This window comes from Necator americanus, chromosome I, assembly GCF_031761385.1.
Source record: "Necator americanus strain Aroian chromosome I, whole genome shotgun sequence".
NCBI classification, from domain to species: domain Eukaryota; kingdom Metazoa; phylum Nematoda; class Chromadorea; order Rhabditida; family Ancylostomatidae; genus Necator; species Necator americanus.
In genome coordinates, this window is record NC_087371.1 from 21,942,550 (window position 1) to 21,964,213 (window position 21,664).

The window sequence follows — 21,664 nt, forward strand, 5'->3', positions numbered from 1 at the left end:
AAGTCTGGTACCAATTTTTCGACCCCGGAGGGATGAAAGGCTTGCTGAGCACTAGGGCGGATTCGAACCTCCGATCGTGCAGGAAGAGGAACCTCTAACCGCTACACTACACCCACCCCTAAATGATTAGTCAAATGATTATAACTGCTTATAATCAATGTTTTCGTAAACTGTTATTTTTGTGATCAATTTGCATCGCATTTCTTACAAAGCACAATACATCTCGAAAACTTTTCCTCCTCTTTAAGAAAAGTGTCCTAAACTTTCCCAGTCGTTTTTCTTTTCTTTTCCATCTCATCTTCTCTTTCTCTGTCGGGAAACCTGTTCACACTAACTGACTAAACACAACTCACGACACGACCTCTTTTACGCTAAAATTTCGGACTGCACCGAATTCTATCCGTTTTTACCTTGGAACACATCTGAACTATAGTTCAGGAACAGTTTCTTCAAAATCCATTCTCGATGTTTCTTCGCTGATTGCGTCTCTTAACGTTTTTTCAAGCTAATTTCATGGGATCAGTAGTTTCTTCCAAAGGCGATGAAAACAAATAGTTCCTACTTATTGAGGAATATAGTCAATATATACGGACACTGGCGGCTTCTCTAACATCATCAGATTTTTGTTATTTTTCCAAACTGTAGAGCGCTGTAGACACTCCACTGTGACAAATCGGTTCAAAAACCAGTTACGGACTCGAATGGTTCATTCCCAACTATGCGCTGCAGTTAACATTCGATAGCATACATTTCGCTTCTCGTTCCTACCGTACCTCTTCCTTGCACGCCATTAGTCACCGGAAGGTGTATTGTGCATGCGTATTATTCATAGGGATTCTTTTGAGTAATTCGTACAGCCATTATTTATGAGGACGAGACCAGCGGGGTATTAAAGTCCAACCGGAGACGGCTGTTAGTACCTGTTCCTAATGGAATAACGATGAAAGGAGTGGATGTACGACGAGATTATGAATCTCCGACATGGATTTTGAATAATGGCTGACAGGGCAACGTCTCTCTTCACCGTCGAGCATGAGTTGTACAGCCGAAAACCGGAAAATGAGAGTGTCCTTCACCGCAGTTGACCGAAAACTGTTCACTTGAAGGCAGCATACAACGAAATTGACAGAGAAATTGATTTGGGTAAGATAGTGCTAGGCGTGCAGACTAGTAGTATGAGCACATTCACACTCAATTCCAACTAATCGTCCTGAAAAAATGCGTGGGAAACGACCTTCCTGTACGAATTTTCCTACAAGACATCTTATAACGCTCCATCCTCGTGCACGCGCCGAATCGCTCAGCTGCTCATTCTTTCGTTCTACTTAAATCCACTGCCAAAGAAACCTCTTTGACTATCGTCCTCTCGCTCGCGGACATGGCAAGTGTTCTCGGATGACGCGTCATAAGGTGCATCGTAGGAATACTCGAGCACTAAAGCTCTTTCACACGCTGTTTTTTTTTCAGAATTACTACGGGATTTGAGCGTAGTCACGCTCATACTCGTGATCTACAAGCCTAACCCTAGCTTTTGCTGAAGAGATCTCTGGGTCGTCAATTTCCTGGCACGTTCGTAAATGGTTCAAATGTACACAGAGATGAAACGAGCACATACGCAAATCTTCGTAATTTACAGTAGACGGCTCATTGAACGGAAAAAGAACGGAAGGCAGAGAAATCACGTATAAGTGAACTATTTACTCAACGTTTGCAGTTACGTAAAGAGGCTGGTCCTGCGACTTGCGGAACGCACACTGACGCCATGAAACGAGCGATAACGTGTGCGACGATAATGTGCATATGTTTCGAGAGGCGTACATCAGCCATGAATCAATGCGTATTTCATAAAAAGTTGTGGAAAATGATGATATCCAAGTTTTATAACAGTTAGCATCACTTTTACGCTAAAGGGGTTCCCAACAAATAATACCGCGTGGAGATTTGTCTGCTTGAATATCCACAAAGAATTTTTGTAATTTTAAAGAAAAAAATTGCAAGTCTGAAAATCATTGAGAATAAGTGTTTTTGCAGGTTTTTTATTTTTGTGACCAAGTTTTATCCCCTGTTCTTCGTGACACAATACATGTCGAAAACTTCCTCCTGGGAGAAGTGTTCGAAGCTCTCTCAGTCGTTTTTCTTTTTCTTTTCGTCTTGAAAAAAACCAGGATAAAATTGCCTTTACACATTCGTGTAGTGGGTTTCCAGGTCATTAGTCTGCTATGGAGACATAGAAATTATTTCTTCAAATCTAGAATGCTATAATCTAATGATCTGATGCTCCTATAATAATAATATAATAATATGTCTGATGTATGTATATCTGGAATAATGGTCCAGATCCACATCAACAACCAAGAGAATAAATAAAAGCAACAGGAAACAATAATTATAATAAGATTTGCAAAGGAAACTCGCTCAAAAACAGAATGAGATGGACGAAAGCAATGTTTTGACTCATGACAAGGAAGTTTTTCTCCGGATGAGTGAGTCACTCGTCACCAAAACGAAAAAAAGGTTCGTAAGGGAACCGCCCTCAGCTGCTCTTTAAATTACAGCGCAGTAAGTGCAACGAGCAATCTAGAATGTGTTAGGAAGAGATAAGGAAGCACCACCTTGTAAGTAAGGTGAGCTTCAAATAATGAGACAATAAATCCCAATAACAAATACTTGAATAAATTCACGGAACAAGCAGCGTAATCCACTAAATGAGTTTCAGGAGTGTAGCTGCTCAAGCCCAATTGTCACTAACCAAATCGACCGGATTGCTGAATACCATAACTTTTTCCTTTTTTTCCTAAAGTTCTTAAATTATGTTCAGTGGATTTATTCAGATATTTTCATTGGGTAACAGAAAGAGTCGGATGCTAAGCATTCAAAAACGAATTTCGAGAATATTTTCCACTTGAAATAATGGGAACTTGATAATATGATTTTTTCAAGAAAGAAATCAGGAATCTTTCTTCTGATTTCTTTCCAAAGAAATCGGGAACTTTAAGAAGATAATAGCAACAAAAAAGGATTGTAGTGGCAGAGGAAAGTTTTCTGATTTAAAACAGAAACTGTCTCGTTAACCCAGAAAGAGACCAAAATATTAATGGGATTGAGAATGGGAGCGTCTATGAGGTAGTCCACGTGTACTTCGCAGCTTTTTGACTATCTAGGCTATTTTCGAAAAGCTCAGAACTTAATTAACCAACCACGAATAAATAATTAAGTATGGATATCACTGAGCCCAAAACGCTGGTACAAAAATAAATCTACAAAAATTAAGTAGCAACGCTGCTTGTATAACAACACGACATTTATTCTTCTCAGCAAAAAAGTGACTAACCTCAATAGAGGCTGAATCATCCTGATCTTACAAACCTGCGCGAATCTCTTAGATATTGTTTTTTTTTAACATTTCTCGTAAACTAGAACTAAAGTACAGCTGAACAGAAAAGATGAGGGAAACGCTAGAGGATGTTCAATGGGTTTACTTATCCGAATTTAGTTTCAAGAAAAAAAAGACCTGTATGCTCAGTAAGTGAAGACAAACAGAAAGAGACAGATAAGAATCTGTAACGGTGATAAGGTGGATGGAGGAAAGATTTTCAAGATAAGCAACCAAGCGAGAAATCCATAAAATGCTTTGGAAATCGTGAAAACTCGGGAATCGCTAGCAGAATACGAGGAGTTGAGCAGAAGTGACTGAACATTCATTGCAGTCCACGCCTTCCTCATGGACCTGTTTTGCAAGACGTCATAAAGAGATTCTTCATACAGCAAGTAAGCGTAAGAAGCGGAAACGCAACGATCTTCAACATAAACCAAAAAATAACGAGATGGAAGATGCGCGAAAGAGATTTAGTCATCAAAACCGTTCAAATCCTAGCCCGAGACGCTTGTCACAGCTACTTTATGCACCGCAAAAAGAAAAATGATTAGAGCATTAAAGGAACATAAGGGAAATTAAAATAAACAACTTTCCGAGACGGAATAGTCACAAAATGAGGGAGAATGATCAACGTAATTTAATTTCTTCCTAACTTTATTAACGTTATCCTGCCTTTTTCTGATTCTTTTTCTTTCTTTCTTTTTACAGATATTTCTTCTGCCGCTAAATATAACTGCTGGTAAATTAATAGCTAGCTGTTTTCTTTTTCTCTCATTTTCTTTCCTTTTTTCTACTTATTTTCCTTATGTTTGATTGATACTGTCAGCGAGAATTGAATAGAAGTATAAGTGCGATAAGGAAGAGCAGGACCCTCCTCAGGTGAAGTGGTCTGCTCATGGGGTGTAGCCAAAGTGACGGGCCAACCATCCAGAAGTGAAGGGGTCGAAGCACCAACTCCGATTATCGCATGTATGAATAGAAGGTGTCTTTCAGATCATTTTCAGTTTGATATAAGTATTCAGTTTTATTATTCTATTTATTTATTATTATTTCATTTTCTATTTATTTTATTCAGTTTATAAACATTCAAACAGAAAGAGGAAGTGTTCGAGCAAGAAACTATGAGCAACTCACGAAGAGGAAGTTATTTTTAAAGCAAAAAAAATCTCCTAGAAGTTCTTGTCGATAGTCAGTGTGGAGCAAGAGCCAAGTTTGTTAACAGTCCCTGACTAACGTCTAACGGCTAACGTTTCGGCGTTGTCGCTTTCTCGCCTGGAGCTCGGAAAGTCAGAACATTTGCAACATATCCTTTCAAATGTCTCGTCCAGAACAAGTCATCATCTCCCAAGATCCACACCTCTTGCTTCGCATTGACTACCGATAAGTTGCAGTCATTATGACAGCATTCACGGAACTTTCACGGTTTCTAGAAGGTTTCTAGAAGTATACATATTTACTTAACCATACGGAGATTCACTGCGTCAAAAGAATTTCAATCACGAAAATGCCGAGTTGGCGGCGATGATGGCGCAGGGATTCGGCGACGTGTCATTTCAGCTTATCTGTCGCACTCAAAGCAAATTGCTGATGTCAACAATTGACAAAAATATGACAAGAAGACGAAAAAGTCTGGAACGAAATAACTACTCTAAGAATAACCCTGGCCCTCGAATGAAACACTTTCCTAATGACCAAATATGACTCCCAGACAATTCCAGCTTATAAAAGCATTAAGGAAGTTTCCCCGTGGACTTCTGAAACATGAGAGGAATAAACCTAAGGATCGAACGTGGTTGTCATACGAGCAGGCAACATATTCGTGGAAAAAGGGACGATTTACGCTGGGAGCTGTGCACACTCGTATGTTCTGCTGCATGTTCGAGAGTATTCTACCGAATAACCGCGAAGCACCTTCGACTGGGGCGGGAGAAAAGGAAATTAGATCGAAGCAGAAAAGGAACGCGCATTGCAGCAGAGGCGTCGCGCTCATCCAGTTGAACACAACCGTAGAAAATGTGTCAGTGCAATGTGCTTGCTTCAAAAAGAAATCAGCCAAAAGAAATTTTAAAGAAAATCATGCACATTTCAAATTTAATCATCTTTTGTTAGAGTGTTTTGATGTTTCTTGTGGACGTAGACACTACAGTAAGAGGTAGAAGTCGTAGAACGAATGAATGCTTTTCAAGTATGAGAATAGTATCACAGAGAGTGAGTACGTCGACAACAAAACAGTCAGACAGAAAAGACTATAACATATCTAAAAGTTTGATTAGTATGAAGAAAATTAAGAAAAAAAAAACGAAATATAACAAACTATTAGGGCCTTAATAACGAATTAAGAGGGTGATTATTCTCTTTACAGAATCAGCTGGTAGCTTTCGATGCTATCAGTTGATTCTGCTAAGAGAAAAATCACTTTTTCTGTGGGTCATCAAACGAAAGGTGTCGATTTCCACCATCGTTTATGTCATTGGAGCATAAGTATTTGATTAAAATAATTCTTTGCCGGTTTAGGTTTTCAAAAGTAGTAGGGAAAAAAACCTGTGCCACTTTCAGGATAGGTTGGTGATTCTAGCTTAGTTATTAACAATTTCGCGATGCTTATGGGGAAGGAAGTGGCCGAACAGCGCGGCACAGACTTTTGGTTTCGTCCAACGGCGGGCACACGGCTGCGTTAGCGCTAACAGCATCGACCGACAAGAAATTCAGCGTATTCTCCGCGATTGGGTGTCGAACGAGCGATCTTTGGTCAAGAAGTGCAAAAAACTCTTCGCGAACAAAATATAGAGAGAAAAAAGAGAATCGATTCAACTCACTGCCATATATCGAAAAGAGGAAAGGGTTGGGAATCTCTAACAAGGGCATAAAAAATCACATATAAAATTCAATACGCCGTCCCTTCATTTCAATACAGCATTCATCGATTAAAAGGAAACAAATCTTTTCTAACATCACAAAAATTGCTTTGAAAACAAATTACAAATTCACAAAGTTCACTTTGTTCAATTATGTTTTATTGTCTGCGTTTATTTACTTTGTTTTCGGCAATTTAAAAGGGCAAATATCCTATATAAAATCTAAAAAATGAGAGAGAAAATTAAACAAAGGAGGAAAATCTGCAGTAGAAGCACTGCACCGTCCCTCTGTTTCTATAGAGCATTCCTCGAATCCGAGTAAACAACGGTGAAGAGTAGAGTTCACAGAGTTGTTAACAAAAAAAAAACAACAAAAAATGTCAAAAAATAAAAGGAAGTGTGATGATAACAAGGTGGAAGAGATGTGGTTTCAGCGGCAAAATCATTCGAAAACAACGGATGAGTCATTGATGGCCCGCGTCCTGTAACTATTACTTCCGCCAAAACAGTTGTTCGATCAACGAAAGCAGCGGAATTCTTCAACACCTCATTTGTCCAGCAGAAATGGTTAGAAAAAGAATTTTCTGACACATAGAAGGTAAAATTACAGTTTTACAAAAATTTCATTTATGGAAATCGAGGTTGCTTGGAGATGACCATCGAGCTGTTGAAAAATCATATAAATCACATCGCGAATTCACACCGAAATCTCCACATCTCAGAAAATCCCCGATTTTTCTGGGAAATCTGTGCACAGGACGTAATCATATAACGATGACCATAGATTTATAATGTTCTCTGGGTGTCCGACAAGCGTTCGTACAAACATTGCATCCAATCTAGTAACGAGCGCATAGGATTAACGGATCATGCACATTACAGTGGCAGAGGTCAGTCGCAGGAGTTCCCAGGGTTAGTTAAGACTTCCGCGGATGGCAAATAAAACTGGGAATTGATTACACTCCAAAACAATTTTTCAGAGCATTTTTTTTTTGCCCCTACAAAAAATGTTTTTTTTTGTTCGAGATTTTATCCCTTATTTCGTATATATTTTTCATATTTATTTTATATATTTTATCCCTTATTTTATTCTATATTGTCACTAAGCGTACTGCATTTTCTAGAAATATTCTCTTCTAATCTCAGCCTTGAAATAAGCAGATATAAGCATCTTATCCTTCTCAACACTTTAACAAGCAGCGTAATAATAATAGAAAAGAAGCATGATGCAGTTGTAGTAATAAGTTGTGGTGATAACATGAAGTCGTAGCAGTAATAAAATTTATGCGAATGTGTTATAAATACAGAAGAGAACCTGAACTTGATGAATTAAATCCAAGACATATAGAGAAGACCATATAAGGGATGATGAGAACGATGAACTACGGATTTCTGGAAACCTTCCAAAATGAACGCACGAAGAATTGGACCGTATTAGCGGTTGTTATGTTGACCTGGTCGTGTGTCATCTTTTCCTCCGCTGACAACAAGCCAAGGAGTACAGTACGGTCCTGGATCCTTATTTTTGCTAGTTTAAAAAAAGTTGAATCAACAACAAAAACTGAGATGTGCAAGAGGATCCTCAATGAGTGGAAAGACTCATTTTGGTAAAAGGTCGAATTGGGAAAAGGTCAAAATCCCTGACCGAAAGGGCGGAACCATACGTAAAAAGAAGTATCAGTCTCACAGGATTCTCGAAATGCGGAAACGAGTTGGCCAACTGCCAAGCAGACGCATTTCCGATTCGGAAGGTGGATCGGTGACGTCCGACGAGTGGGCCCCGCCCCACCCGGCACGCTGACTCATCCGATGCATGACGATCGATAAAACCGTTCCACATAGCCACGAACTTCGCTGCAGGTGGGCTCGGCAGGTGGTCCGTGCAGTCGCGGACCGGAAAGTGGCCGCATTCAGCTGCGAGAGCAAGCCCGACCGCATGGCTCTACGGAGGGTTCTCGACCAGGGCTGAATCCGAGAGTTCCATTCAGAAGTTTAGTGGACGTTAAGGCCCAAGTGCTAAGGACTGTGCCCAGCTGGCTACAACTCAGCGGCTGTGCAGCTGAATCCGCCGATGTCAACTGACCGGAGCAAGCAGTCCTGGGCTATCCGAAAATCTTATGAAAAAGAGGCTTTTGTGGCTAGTCTGCGTGGCTCAGTTCGTGGCTAAAAAAGCATTTCATTCGACTGTCATCCGCCAGCGTCGTGATCCTATGAATCCTCGTACACATCGTATCGCGGAAAACATAATGGATTGCAATCGGAAACGAAATCAGATCATAGAACAGATCGATAGTTGTCTGATCTTGATCAACTTTATAGTTTTACTATAAACTGCAAAGTTCTACTACTATTGGTTTTACAAAAAAAAAAATCGATTCTTGGGAAGAATATATGTACTCTCAGGACAATACACGAACATTAATAGAGTCTAGCACCAAGAAAAAAGGTAAAGTAGTATCGGTAGTAATACTACCAATACTATTTTACCTTTTTCTACTATACTAATGTTGGTAGTAGAGCCATACTGAAGGGTTTTTCGAGCATCAAAATATTACAGGTCTGGATTCCTACATTGCGAATTTGGAGAAGGGCAAACATCACTCCTTAGTTCCTCTGTGAGGACGAAACCTGTCTTGGATCAGTTATGCGAGGTAAAATACGAATTATTTTTAGTCTTCTGAACCGTGTATGTCTGCAAAACTTAGATGTGGGTGAGATTAGGAGTATTTTGAGGTTAGCAAACGAACTCTTTGAAGAATGAAGATGAGATTTTCGGCGTGGTTATCATATTGGACGCTACCTGCACCTAAAGTACACAAAATTCTCTTATCGAAGAATATATTATGGAGAAGCGTCTAACATGTGACTCATCAATGTCACAGTTTGTTCAGCGAAAAGAAAAATTCTTAGACACGAAAGAATCAGGGCATATATGTACTACAAATTATGCCTTTCGTTCGATTCGTTTCGATCGCGTCAATTTCTGATCTATTCAGCGATTTGATAGTTTTTCAAATAATGCTATAAATACTAGTTTGATGGACTTGTCGCAATTATGCTCTATGTAAAAAAAGCCCTCTTTGTTCGATGGTTATTCTACGGTAAAGTAAAGTTAGATTGTGGTTCTTCATCCGCCTTCTCGATGACTGCCAGTTTGCGCATCGTAATCCAGCTCCTCGGACCCAGAGCGACAACTCCGGCACGATCTACCGGTTGTAGACCGCCACTAATCCAGGACGGAGAACAGGAAATCTCGTCCTAATGACTTTGTTTGCATGGTTTATTTCTTCTTCGATTGTTGCAACTGCCCGAAAAGACGATACCGAAGGAGGAAATACATATTCAATCGAAATTTATGACAGGTTTATAAAGGACGCGGATCCCAGCATAAAGAAAAGAATTTAGGCCTGAACTATGCTTAGTGTTTTCGCAACCTATAGTGGGTCCTGAGGTCGTTTTTCTTAAACAAAGAAAATTAACTATCTTTGGAATTATTTTCCTTAAGAAAGGAACTTCAAAACAACGATCTCTTCCGCGCATATCTCCACGAGGAAGCAGAAAATTATTTGGAGAAAAGATAATTTTCAGAAATAAGAAAGAAGGTCATCCGGTGGTGTCTCTTTTCTCCATAACTATCTACGATTACTTTTCCATGAGTCTCCTCACCGAGGACGCTAATTTGTGTTCTCTTCGGGACCCTCAGTCCCCAGCAAATGTTGGTTAGACGCATCGAGCAGCGAAAAAATTCCAAAGAAATAAATTTAGCATCGTGTTAAATATAGCAATAAAAAAATGGCAATTAGAAAGGGATGGAATGAGCGGAGCGGCTGCTCTAAGCTAATAAGAGTTATCAGTCAACCATGAGATACACAAAATCAATGGATGAGAACGAAACTTTGTTCCTTCCGCAGAAATGTTCTGAATCATTGCTTGCTGTTCTCAGCGCAGTGACAGCAATCACAGGAACGATCGTTGGTCGTTATTCGTCACTTCTAGGAGAAGGGACCAGACGAGCGATCACGCAGTCCACACATGTAGGGTGTTGAGGTGGGAAGCCGAGTTCCGAGTCCTAGACATCTACAGTAATCATGGCTAACTAAACGCTTTAATAAACTCCGGGCCGTTCGGCTTAGATGAGGCCAACCTTTTTTCAACGTCCAAGGGCGCTAGGGATATAGCAGTGAACATGAGAAATTTTGTAGTTTCGTATGATTCAAACGAAAACATTGATAGACGAATTCATAATTCGAGGATCGTACCATTTTAAATTTGCATAATTTTTCAACTTAAGAGATATACCGTATTTTTGCAACTTTCGTGAACGCCATTCACAAACGCGCAACATATAGTCGGAGCCAAAAATTTTCACAGAACGAGCGCGACGCATGCGCCGCAACTCTCTCGCACTCTTTCATTGACTTTCTTGAGCTGTATTCAGGATTAGTATTGATCTTTATTAAGAGTTGAAGAGATAATATGAGTGCATTATAAACGAACTAGTGCCGCATCAAGACCTCTTCGGGCTTTGATCCACAGGGTGGGCCGATTGGTCCCTCAGAAAACGGTCTTCTGATTAATAGTTGTGCGTGCGGTGCCTGCTACGTTACCATTCCCATCAATTGAGGTTACCCGATGTTTTGTTCATTAGAAAAGGATAAAGTCTCTGGGGAATTAATCCACTTGGGATGCGCCAACGCGTTTTACTGGAACTCGTAATCGTTGAGGTTTTGGAACGCGTGTTGGCCTATACAATGACTTGCGGGGGCTAGGCGATGTGTCAACTCAGTGTTTTCATCCTCCCGGACAAGTCTGATACAGATTTATCGACGCCGGAGGGATGAAGGACTTGGTTTGGCTTGGTTTGCACCAGGGTGGTTTCGAACCCTCGACCGTGTGATCACAACGGACCTCTAACCGACTGCGCCACACCCACCCGTTCTGTTCATTAAATATGCAAACTTTCTGCAGGATTATGAAGCGTTTGAGGGGACAAATCACTCGGACCATGGCTTTGACTTTTCCGCGTTCAGACGAAGGCTAAAACGCCAAGACTTGAGCTGATAATAAAAAATCAGTACCGATTCTAGCTAAAACTCAAAGCAAATCAACGAACACTAAAATTCAAAATGTGAAGATTCAGTGACAGTAGAAAATGGGCACTCTTACACTGCTTCCTCACTCTCACCACTCCTATCAACGGCGCATCGCTATCTTTCGCTGGATCACATCCGGCGCGTTCAATAGAATATTCAAGTTTATATACCGTCCACTGAATAATTCAGCAAGATTTCAGAAAAACAAGTCACACACACCTTCCTCATTGACGGCAGTGCAAGAGTTCTTTGTTGACATTGAATGAAGGGTTTGAGGTTGAAAAACTAATGGTTCTATTTTAAACGGTGACTTTAAGGATGAAATGTGAGGAAATGAAGGGGTCGAGAAGAGCATGATCTACAAAGCACATCGATAGACCATTCCGAGGGTGGTTAGTGCCGGGTGCTCATATTATTTATAATTCTTCAACTCACATATGTAACTGATATAAACCCCACGAATCCGAGGTGGTGCAGATTTCAGGTGAAGTATTCGTATACAGGATGGGAGACTACGGAGAGGGGGGTGATTCCGTCCATTTCTTCCTAATTGCCGTAAAAAACGGCCGGGAAGATACGGCTTCATTCGTTTTGGCGCACCATTTTGTACAAGAGGTTCGATTGGAGCGCGCCAGTCTTGTGCGGCGCCGCATCTTCCGGGCCGTTTTTTACGGCAATTAGCAAGAAATGGACGGAATCACCTCCCTCTCCGTAGTCTCCCATCCCGTATACGAGTACTTCACCTGAAATCTGCACCACCTCAGATTCGTGGGGTGATGCCTATAAATAATTATTCAAAGCTGTTATGCAATTTTCCAACGAATTATATTGAAACACTAATTACGGTACAAACTAATCGGCCATTTGCGGCGACTTTCGGCATCCGCTGACAACAGTTCCTGTAAAGAACTATGCATGGCGAAGGATAGGCCCCCATAATGGTTGATCTGCTGGGATCTGGAAGCGGATGTGTTTGATACAGGAGAAGAATTGTTATCGCGTACCGCCACACCATTAATCGTTATCGTTTTACTACGATATCAATCGGGACGTGAGATTCTAGTGAACGATTTTTTTTTTGCAATTTTCCAATTCGATGAAAGATAAAAAAAAAATGATGGAAAGATGAGGAGAGAATCGATGAATGAGGTAGCCAAAGGATGAGAAGATTCTTCGAACGGATGTACGTCTATGCACAGCTTGTGTATCTTGTGTACACACTGCTTCGTTGGCAAACATTCGTCAGCTCTAGGCGAGACAATCCCCTAGCTAAATAAATCAGGAACTTTTAGACCGCTAGAAAAGACCAGAAAATTTCTCCAGTGATGGACTGGTGATGGATGACAAAAAAAGTCTTTTTCTTCTCTCTTCTCCTTTTCGCATAACAAAAAAAGACTTTCTCTCAATGTTGTCGAAACACTTCTGCGCATAGTAGGCTCAAAACGACATGAAGCGCGGCGGAGTTACGTAAGCGGACGGCGTAAGCGCGCTCAAAGCGGCGCGATGGACCGTAACGGTTGGGATCGAGGAGAGACCCATGGTAGCGCCGTTCATCATTGCAGTTTGCGAGGGTCCCACGTTGATTCCTGCTTCATCGCGCCGCTTCGAGCGCAGCCGCTTACGCAACTGCTTCACGTCATTTTGCCGCGACTATAACTTATGTGGGAAGATTGAGAAGAGAGACTTGAACATCCAAAGCACAAGATTTCTGGATTTTTCTTTGTGGAGTTTTGTGCATTATTACGGCAAAATTTTAGGAAACCATTTCTTTCGAAGTTTCGAGATTCTTCACGACAACGGGCATTTTTTCGATGTAACAATATCATTTCATTAACAGTATTTGAAATTTGAAAACCAGTCACAATATTGTGTGAAGACTTACGATTGACGAGATTGATGACAAAATAGCCAAGGTTAGCAAAAAACGTCTGGATGAAGCTCGAGGAAATTAGAAGTTGACTCTTACTTCTTTATCCATTACAACTCCAACGATTGTTTCGTGGTAGGTGACTGTTGGGAACAAGAATGAAACCAGGTACAAAAATAAACGAAGCCTGTTTCAACGCTGACGGTGCAGTCCACTCAAAACGACTCTCCTCGTGGTGCAATTGTAATGTTACGTAAGTAGCTGCGTTCGTCCGATAGTATATATGTGATTGCCACCCTACCGCTGTAGCTCAAACTCCTATCCCATGGGCAACGTCGGGAGTGGGTCCCATCGCGTAGATTTCTACTGTAGATCCGCAGACGGACAGAGACTGCGAATTTTTGGCAGTGTGTATCCACACTCGGTCTTTTTTTTTTGGTTCTTCATTTGAAGAAAAAACTGCCTTCTTTAAGTTGTAGATGAATTTCCTTTTTTCGGTCTGACAAATCTTTCTGGAGTAAAATGTGCCTGGGGGCTCTCAGTGACGCCCTTATTTCTGGAAGCAAATAACTAAATCAGTTGGGGCCTTAAGACCTAAGTATTAATTTTAGAGGATCCATGATATGTAAGCTAAAGTTACTAAGAGAAAAAAGTATATTAAAGCATCCATAGCAAGGGGCGAAGCTGACTGTCGTCCCATTCCCCAACCACACTTTCCCCTTTTATTGTAGTACTACAACTACAATCAAGCTGGAGTTGTTTGGAACTCGCAAAAATAAAAAAACAAATTTGAGGAAGCGTCGAAGATCGAAGGATGGGTATGATATCGCTCTATGGATCTAGCGTACTGAGCTTCATGGGCACTGCAGATTCATGCTAGCAAGCTAAGCAAATAATTCGCGCCGGTCAATACTAAGTGATGAATTAGTGACTTTTTATTAAACTGAGGACAAAAGAGAGCGTATGCTGGTGTCGCCATCCTGCGTTTACAATTCAGCAGCATTCTCCTTTTTTGCATTTTGTCCATGATTTGGGGAAAGTTTTCAGATAGCAACTAGAGTTCTTGCTCAGCAGGAATTGAAGCAAGAAAATTGAGTGTGTTCAATCTGGGCTCTGTTTGAGTCCCGAATGGGGAAACAGGTGAATTACTGAAATGTTGTAGTTGAGTTTTCTAATTTTTTTGCAGCTCTTCTCCGGTAGCCAATAGCTCCGGACTTTCATTAGGTGTTTCGAGTCCCGAGAAGTTACCAATTTGAAATTTGCCCATAAATAAACAACTTCGTAATTTGTAAACTCAGAGTGTTGACATTGGAATCAGTCCCTGGATATTCCAAACTAACGTCATCAACCAGAACTGTAGCATATATAGTGCTAGGCAAAAATTTGACTAATTAATCGACGGACGCTATGGCTTCGAAAGATAAAATTTAATCTCACATTCCTCAGCGAGGCAACGCCATTCCCATTTATATGATCCCGCGGTCGTTCCTTTTAATTTCCAGAGGTCATGCTGATCCAAATGTTGAGAGTCGCAATTGGACCTCCGAACACAGGGCGTCAAACAGTGTCTCGTGACAGCGCCATCACGTCGCTGTCTTTGCTTATATAAAGCACATCAGACGACAGCCTTTTGTAATCTGCGAAGCTTCTCGGGAGCTTCGCGGAGTAAGACAACGTGCCCCACCACTTTTGTTCTTCTCTGGTCGTGCCTGCAGCATGCTACAGGTTCATTAGCGTGCTTTTACCCCCGGAAAAGACATACACCATCCTTAATCATCACAATAATATCAACATCAATAGTATTTGCAAGATGTTGTTATCAAGATTTTTGTCTTCTTGTGCCTCAGATCTTTTCCATATTATTTCTTTAATACGTTCTGAATTAAGATTTATTTATCTATGAGCAGAAAATTTTAAAACTAACAGTAAAAGCGATTCGTAGAAATGAGGATGTAGTTTCCGGTCTTCTTAGGGCGTATACTTTTTATTTTATTTTATTTTTTGTTTCGGACAAGACACGGTTTCCTTTTTTGGTATATCATTAGTTTATGTAAATATATGAAAAAAATAAATAAAGCGGTGCTATTCAAAGCGTCCACTGTTTTTTTTTCCGAACTGCTCGCTTCGTTCGTTACAAGCAATTTCTTTTGAGGGAAATACCTGCCGTTCAACACTTCGGAAAAACGTGATCATTTTGTATTCAGCCGGAAGAAAATCTATTCAACATGCTAAAATCGAAGCAGTCGATCCCTCCTGGATCTCATCGCAGGCAATGTCATGAAAAACCCTCTACGCCTTAGTTGAAACTAAGCACCCAACGATACGTATCCAAAATAGTGACTACTAAAAATTTAGAGGTATTTAAAATAAATGCACATCTTTTGCATGCATGCTGGAGCACGTACGGGACATCCCTGGGATATTTAAGTGCTGGATTTGGATGTGCTCCCTTTTAGGACCTTAGTTTGTGCAGACTAAACATCTGAGGTTCCTCACATCTTTTTCGTACTGTCCAGTTTCATTTTTAAAAAAGTAACGAAAAAAAAAGACTGTTTGTCAGTCTTCCTTCACATTCACAATTAACACATTTTTAGTGCCTCTCAATACTCACGATTAGCTCTGTTTTAGAGAATTTTACCGAATAACTGCTCATAATTTTACTAGCGGTAATAGCTTTTTGCTCACCTCTATCAAGTAATTTCATTTCATTTTTTTGGCGATTCTTCTCACTGATCTAATTTGACTCTGCATTTTCGCAGTTTAAGTTACATGTGTTTTTGAATACCCTTTTGGGGAAATGAAGCAACATTCATCACGCAGCGTTCACCTCTCCTCCCCGAATCAGATTTGAATATGCTGCTGAATTTGTGAGCATTACAGATCAGTGCTCGATCTTCAAGACATCGTCATGCTATGTTTGCAGTGCGCAGTTTTACTGGTTTTAACACCTTTCAGCGGTAAGTGTACTTCTCGCAGTAGTAGAGTTGAATTTTCGCGTCCCACCATCTTTTCAGTCCTGAGTCTTCAGTCGTTTCAGTTGCTCAGTTTCACCGAAATCGGCTCTCTGTTATCCAACCTGGATTTGTTCGCAGTCGGACTTTTTCCCGCCACAACGCTAACGGTAAGTTCAGGCTTAGTTTTGAAACCTTAGTGCTGCGCTGCCAATGTCACTCATTTTCTATCCGGGAAATGATATTTATCGTATAGTTTTACCTCTGCTCATAAGCCTGGCAGATACCGAATGCATTCAGTTCGATGTTAGCGACGACTCTGCCGCTACTTGCGTTTTTTTCCCTACGCTGACCACAAACTCCATTTTCGTTCTGTCCTCTTTCTTTAAAGACAACACATCACGAAACTAACGAAGCTGGATCTCTCCACGGATATATGGATGGAAGGGTGTAGTCTGGGAATACAAGCCTGATTGTGCTTAATTTCGCTCAGTAATCTTGAAGAAGGAGAGTGAAGCAGCCTTGTGATCTCGTCTTCCTAACGAAGCAACTTATTACGTGAAGGAACGAGCACAACTCCATCGTCGTCCTTTGTCCGCAATGCAGCACAAATAATACAAATAAGTAGCGAAAGCTCTCTTATTTGCACGATTGTAGATACGCTGCCGATTGCCGTCCTTCTATTCCCGTAATAAGTTGCATCGTTGGGAAGACGGGATTCTGCAAGGGTGTTTCGAACGTCTTATTTGGATTACTAGGGAGACTTGGGAGAGCGTGATCAAACTCATACCCGTGAGAAATACCTTCATCTCCATCCCTTCGTAGGAGAACCCAACATCGTCAACTTCGCGATACGCTGTCCCTAATCGGAGACGCATAGTGATAGCTCGGTTGAACTCACTGGACGTGGACTATATGTATAGCCCGAACACTACTAAATATATAAAAAAGCAGAACGTATTTGTGTTCACAAACGCAACGCATTGCAATAAATTGAGGTGGTGGACGTGACCGAGCCGTAGCACCGTTACTGGATTCCTCGCGAGCTTTGCCCTGTTGTCAGGATGAATCAGGAGGTGCCGTGTGCAGATCAATGAAAGCGAATGATCCTGAGGGATTCCTTAAAAAGTAGGTTGCAACAACCACTATTCTATCTTCCTTTCTGTTTCGATATCCGCAGCTCTCGGATATTTTTCTAATTCATGGCTGAATATGTGATACGAAGTGTTCATGCCACTTCTTATAAGCAGAATAAGGGCAAGGAATAAGTGATGAAAAATGGTGCAAAGATATTTGATTACATCTTCGTTCCTCTTACCAGTTCCAACTTACAAATGTAATGAAAGTTCACGGAATCTAATGAAGCCAACTGATTTGAAAGTCTCTCAAACTTCTCAAACTTCAAAGTTCTGCAATTCAGAACGGAATTCTCAAAATTGTGATTTCATATCATCTGATGAGGGAGTTTATATTGCGCATACGTATACCCGTGCATATATCTCCAGCGATTCTGAATTGAACTGATGTGGTGCACTGATCTATCACAAACAGATCGAAATATGTGAGGAAATAAAGGATCTTATCCGTTGATTTCATCCTGATGACGCCGAAGCGGTTAAGCTCACTCAAACTCATGCCATCACGTAGAAACTGGAAATATCCAGATGTGGATACTTTGTTTGTTTTTTGTCTCACCATTGCTTTTTCGCCTCATTACAAAATTTCTATATTTGACATAAGCTCATAAATTTTCAAAGTCCTCGAACCGATTAAATTCCTATTTGGTAACGAAAAGTACTCAGCAGTTTCGCCTATTCCAAAAAAAAACTTGATATATGATCTTGAGGTGCAATACGGAGCCCGACTTCTCGCTTGTGATTTGCTGCAAAGCTTGCAACGACGTTACGGTCAATTACAAGGAACGTGGAGCATTGTGAGTGGAATTTTTCCCCTTTTTTGTTTTTGAGTGGAATTTTTTTTTGAATTAAAGTAATTAACCAGAAGTACCAATGCGATCTATCTTCAATTATAACACTTCCAACCTTGTGCTCCACCGAAGCAATCTTCAATTTCACCTACCGCTCAATGATTCAGATTCTTCAACTCACAGAACGACAACACCCAGTGTTTCGATCGCATGAGCTCGAACTACTGCAGTAGATTTCAGTCAAATACAGACACATGGAGTGCTAAAAGGTGTCTTTTGTGGTGATTTCTATACGATGACCCGGAGTAGGAGTTTTGTTCAGGTGGTCCTGCAACTCACAACATTTTCGGCTAGGCTTCCGAGTGTGCAGACAAAGCTGCGGCTTCTGCACGATGGATTGGAGGAACTCTCCAAATCCTTTGAAATGCACATAATTGATAAAATTGAAATTAGAACGGCTTGCACATCTGATTTCCCTTCATTTAGGGGAAAAGCAAAAAGTGTGAGTTTCTCCTTAACTAGTGCCACTAATGTGCTAACTAAAGGCAGGGAGCAGTGACGAGAATTTTTCAGCTTGTTTTTTTCATTACTAGTAAAAGTTTAGAACGTAGTTCTCAAGAATAGCAGCGAACGTACGAAACGTCTCCCGCAAATCCAAAAAACAGAGGAGATTGCGAACTATTGAATCGTGCAACCTCTGGTAGTACTGGGGGAATGTATTCGGCATAACTTACTCCAGAATGTACGAAAAGACGAAGATGTTGGGTAGGATGACTATTGACGACAAAATAGGCCTTGCAACACATCGACACATGCAATATCAGTCAAATCATAGCTCAAAAAATGTGTGAGCTTCTGATGAAGATTGGTAAACTACTGCTACGGAGCTCCCCCATAAAAACCGCCAGCATCCATTCTGCGCGCATGCGTGCTAACTGCTCATGTTTTATTGTGTGATAATGGAGAAGACATGATTTTTATAGTGTTTTAAGACAGTGGAAGTGCGAAAAGGTGGTCCTGTGTTGGATGAGGATATTCCTCGTCTTTTTTTTCCGATATCTGACCGTTTGATGTGCAAAATGATATCGATCGACACTACGGGGAAATTTAATGGAGGTCAAGTCATTGCTTCAGTGTTCTTCAGCTGATAACCCACTAACTCCTGAAATCCGTTCAGGGAGTGCGGAAGCAACACTTATATAAAATAGGCTCATAGTGATTCCTGTGAACGCACGGGGTCACTTCTTGTGGTTTATTGTGTGTTGTAACGGAAAAGAAAACAAGCAGAAGTACAATTCCTACTTTGCTTCAAGAAATTAAAATGAAAGTGCGAGAATAAAATCTGACGTGAAATGGAGATATTCACACGTGCGTCCGTGATCGTTGAACATTTAATGTACAAAACAGTGCCATCGTCACATCGGAGAAATGAAGCGGACGTTAAGGAATTGCGAATGGGCATCCAAACGATAACCCAACAACCACGGATCACCGGCGACCCTGCGACGGGGGAGGTCTTATCACAATCGCTCTCGTGGTGATTCGTATGCGTACATGGTTGCCATTCGTGTTTTGCAGCGCGATAAAGTAAAAGATGAAAGATGTAATTCCTATGCTAAAAATATGAAACTGTGAGAAGGAAATTTTTTGTGAAAACAAAATATTAATCGTGTTTGTTCGTGACCGTTGAACGCTTGATGCAACCATAGCAAAACATAACCTCCATTCACAACGGTAAAAGCAGCGAAAGTCAGATGGAGGCGATCCCGAAACATTAGCAGTTGTAAAGGATGCTAACAACCTTGGCCCAACCTACCTTCACATTGATAATCGACAAGCTGCAATCGTTTTCCAAGATTCAAGGAGGGTGGACCTTTAACGCAGTTAGATGATTGTTAATGGGAGTTGTTCAAATGATAACCCATTAAATCTGGATCTCGCTTTGAAGGTGCCGAAGGAACACATGCAAGGATGCAAAATTCATAGTGACTTGCATGGTTACTGTTTATGATTTATTGTGTTCTTGACGGGAACCGCAACTTCTATCGTATCAAGAAATTAACACAAGTATGAAGAGAAAATGCACAGGAATTGTTATTTCACATGGGGTCTCGCTCATTTTGTACAAGAGGTTCGATTGGAGCGCGCCAGTCTTGTGCGGCGCCGCATCTTCCGGGCCGTTTTTTCGGAAATCAGAAATCGGATTCTCTCCAAATCTAAAACAAAAAAAAAAGAGTTAACTATAAATGTTACCAGAGTGGTTAGAAGCCACTGCAAAATGAAGCTTTTGAGAACAGTTTTCTTGGTTTTACTGTTACGAAAGATGCCAATCAAATGGAAAATTACTTCATTAGGACTACATAGTACTATTACTAGAAATTTCGCGCATACTCTAGAAAGAATTTATTTGCACTTCGAGATTGAGTGGCAGATCTCGATTTCGGGTAACGGTTCAAACTAGTCATGCTCATGGCTAGTATTTGTGACTCCTCCAGTTCTCATCTTTGCGCATTTTTATGGCTGTTTTAATCAATTACGAACAATTGTCTTTTCATGCCACTAGAATGAGCAGAACTTGTATTTTTCGATAGGCTTTCTTGAAATATTCTCAAATATTGTTCTAAGAGTATGGAAATGTGTGGAGAATATTTGCTGGAGAATGGAGTTTCGTTTCATTACGTGCGTTTGTTCCATTTAATGCGCAAAGCAGCATCCATTGCCACATTCAAAAAAAATACAGTAGAGTTTAGGCGATTCTTAATGGGGGGTCCTCCTAATGATAACCCACTAACTTCGGACCCAGAGCGAGACCGTGGCGAAGCCGCACTCACAAAAGAAGTCTTCGTAGCGATTTGCATGCGTGCGTGGTAACTGCTTGTGTTTTGCTGTATCGTAAAACGAAGCGTGCAATTCCTATGTTATTTTAAGAATATGGAACTAGGAGAAAAAAAATAGCGTAAAGTCGAAATGTTTCGAGCGTTTGTCTGTTTTTTTTTTCTTTTGGCCGTTTTATCCGGGGAATGGTATTCGTTATCACATCGGAGAGAAGCAGTGGAGAAAACTCACTTCCGACCTGCGTTTGAGGTTCGGGAAGCAACATCCTTGATACCTAACTTCACGTCGATTTGTACCTGCACGTGCAAACAGCTCGTGTTTGTTTCGCGTGTTATAACTGGAGATGATTCATTCGGTCTGCTGTTTTAAAAGCAGTATACCACGAATCTGGGGTGGTACGGATTTCAGATGGAGTATCCGTATACGGAGTCGTAGATTACGGAGACCGGGATGGTTCCGCTCATCTCTCCCTAAATCACTGCAAACAGCCGCCTCCAGAATGCTGTTTTGTACGATGCCTTCTACTACAGCGCGCCGCAGCGTCCCTTACTGCTTATCGGGGCAGTGCGAATTGATTTTCGACGAATCGCAGGGCGCACGCAGCGCAAGGGGTGGAACGTTGCAATAGATGGTGTCGTACAAAACAGCATGCTGGAGGCAGTTGTTTACGGTGATGTCAGGGAGAGATGAGCAGAACCACCCCCGTCTCCGTAAAGCTACGACCCCACACACGGATACTCTACCTGACCACCACCCCAGA

The 21,664-nt window shown here is 41.0% G+C and overlaps 2 protein-coding genes across 3 annotated transcripts in view; one reads left to right on the plus strand and one right to left on the minus strand.

The window, feature by feature from the left end:
- RB195_006476 (uncharacterized protein) overlaps positions 1–12,047 on the minus strand; it is a gene marked incomplete at both ends in the record, with an annotated part of 26,874 nt that extends 14,827 nt beyond the window's left edge. The window contains 2 exons of the mRNA XM_064179574.1: positions 11,417–11,500; positions 11,925–12,047. Coding sequence (XP_064036520.1) covers positions 11,417–11,500; positions 11,925–12,047 — 207 coding nt within the window. The remainder of the gene's footprint in view (positions 1–11,416; positions 11,501–11,924) is intronic.
- Positions 7,817–18,503, plus strand: RB195_006477 (uncharacterized protein; the record flags this gene model as incomplete). Of its 2 annotated transcripts, XM_064179576.1 has the most annotated exons (10): positions 7,817–7,990; positions 8,092–8,182; positions 8,253–8,372; positions 8,852–8,882; positions 16,072–16,148; positions 16,229–16,312; positions 17,141–17,270; positions 17,989–18,075; positions 18,237–18,338; positions 18,392–18,503. In XM_064179576.1, 10 exons carry the CDS (start codon positions 7,817–7,819, stop codon positions 18,501–18,503), a joined length of 1,008 nt encoding a protein of 335 aa, XP_064036521.1. The 2 variants fall into 2 exon arrangements, with proteins under 2 accessions (XP_064036521.1, XP_013304162.2); XM_013448708.2 differs by lacking the exons at positions 7,817–7,990; positions 8,092–8,182; positions 8,253–8,372; positions 8,852–8,882 and adding an exon at positions 13,350–13,444.
- Between the last annotated feature and the right edge of the window lie 3,161 nt (positions 18,504–21,664).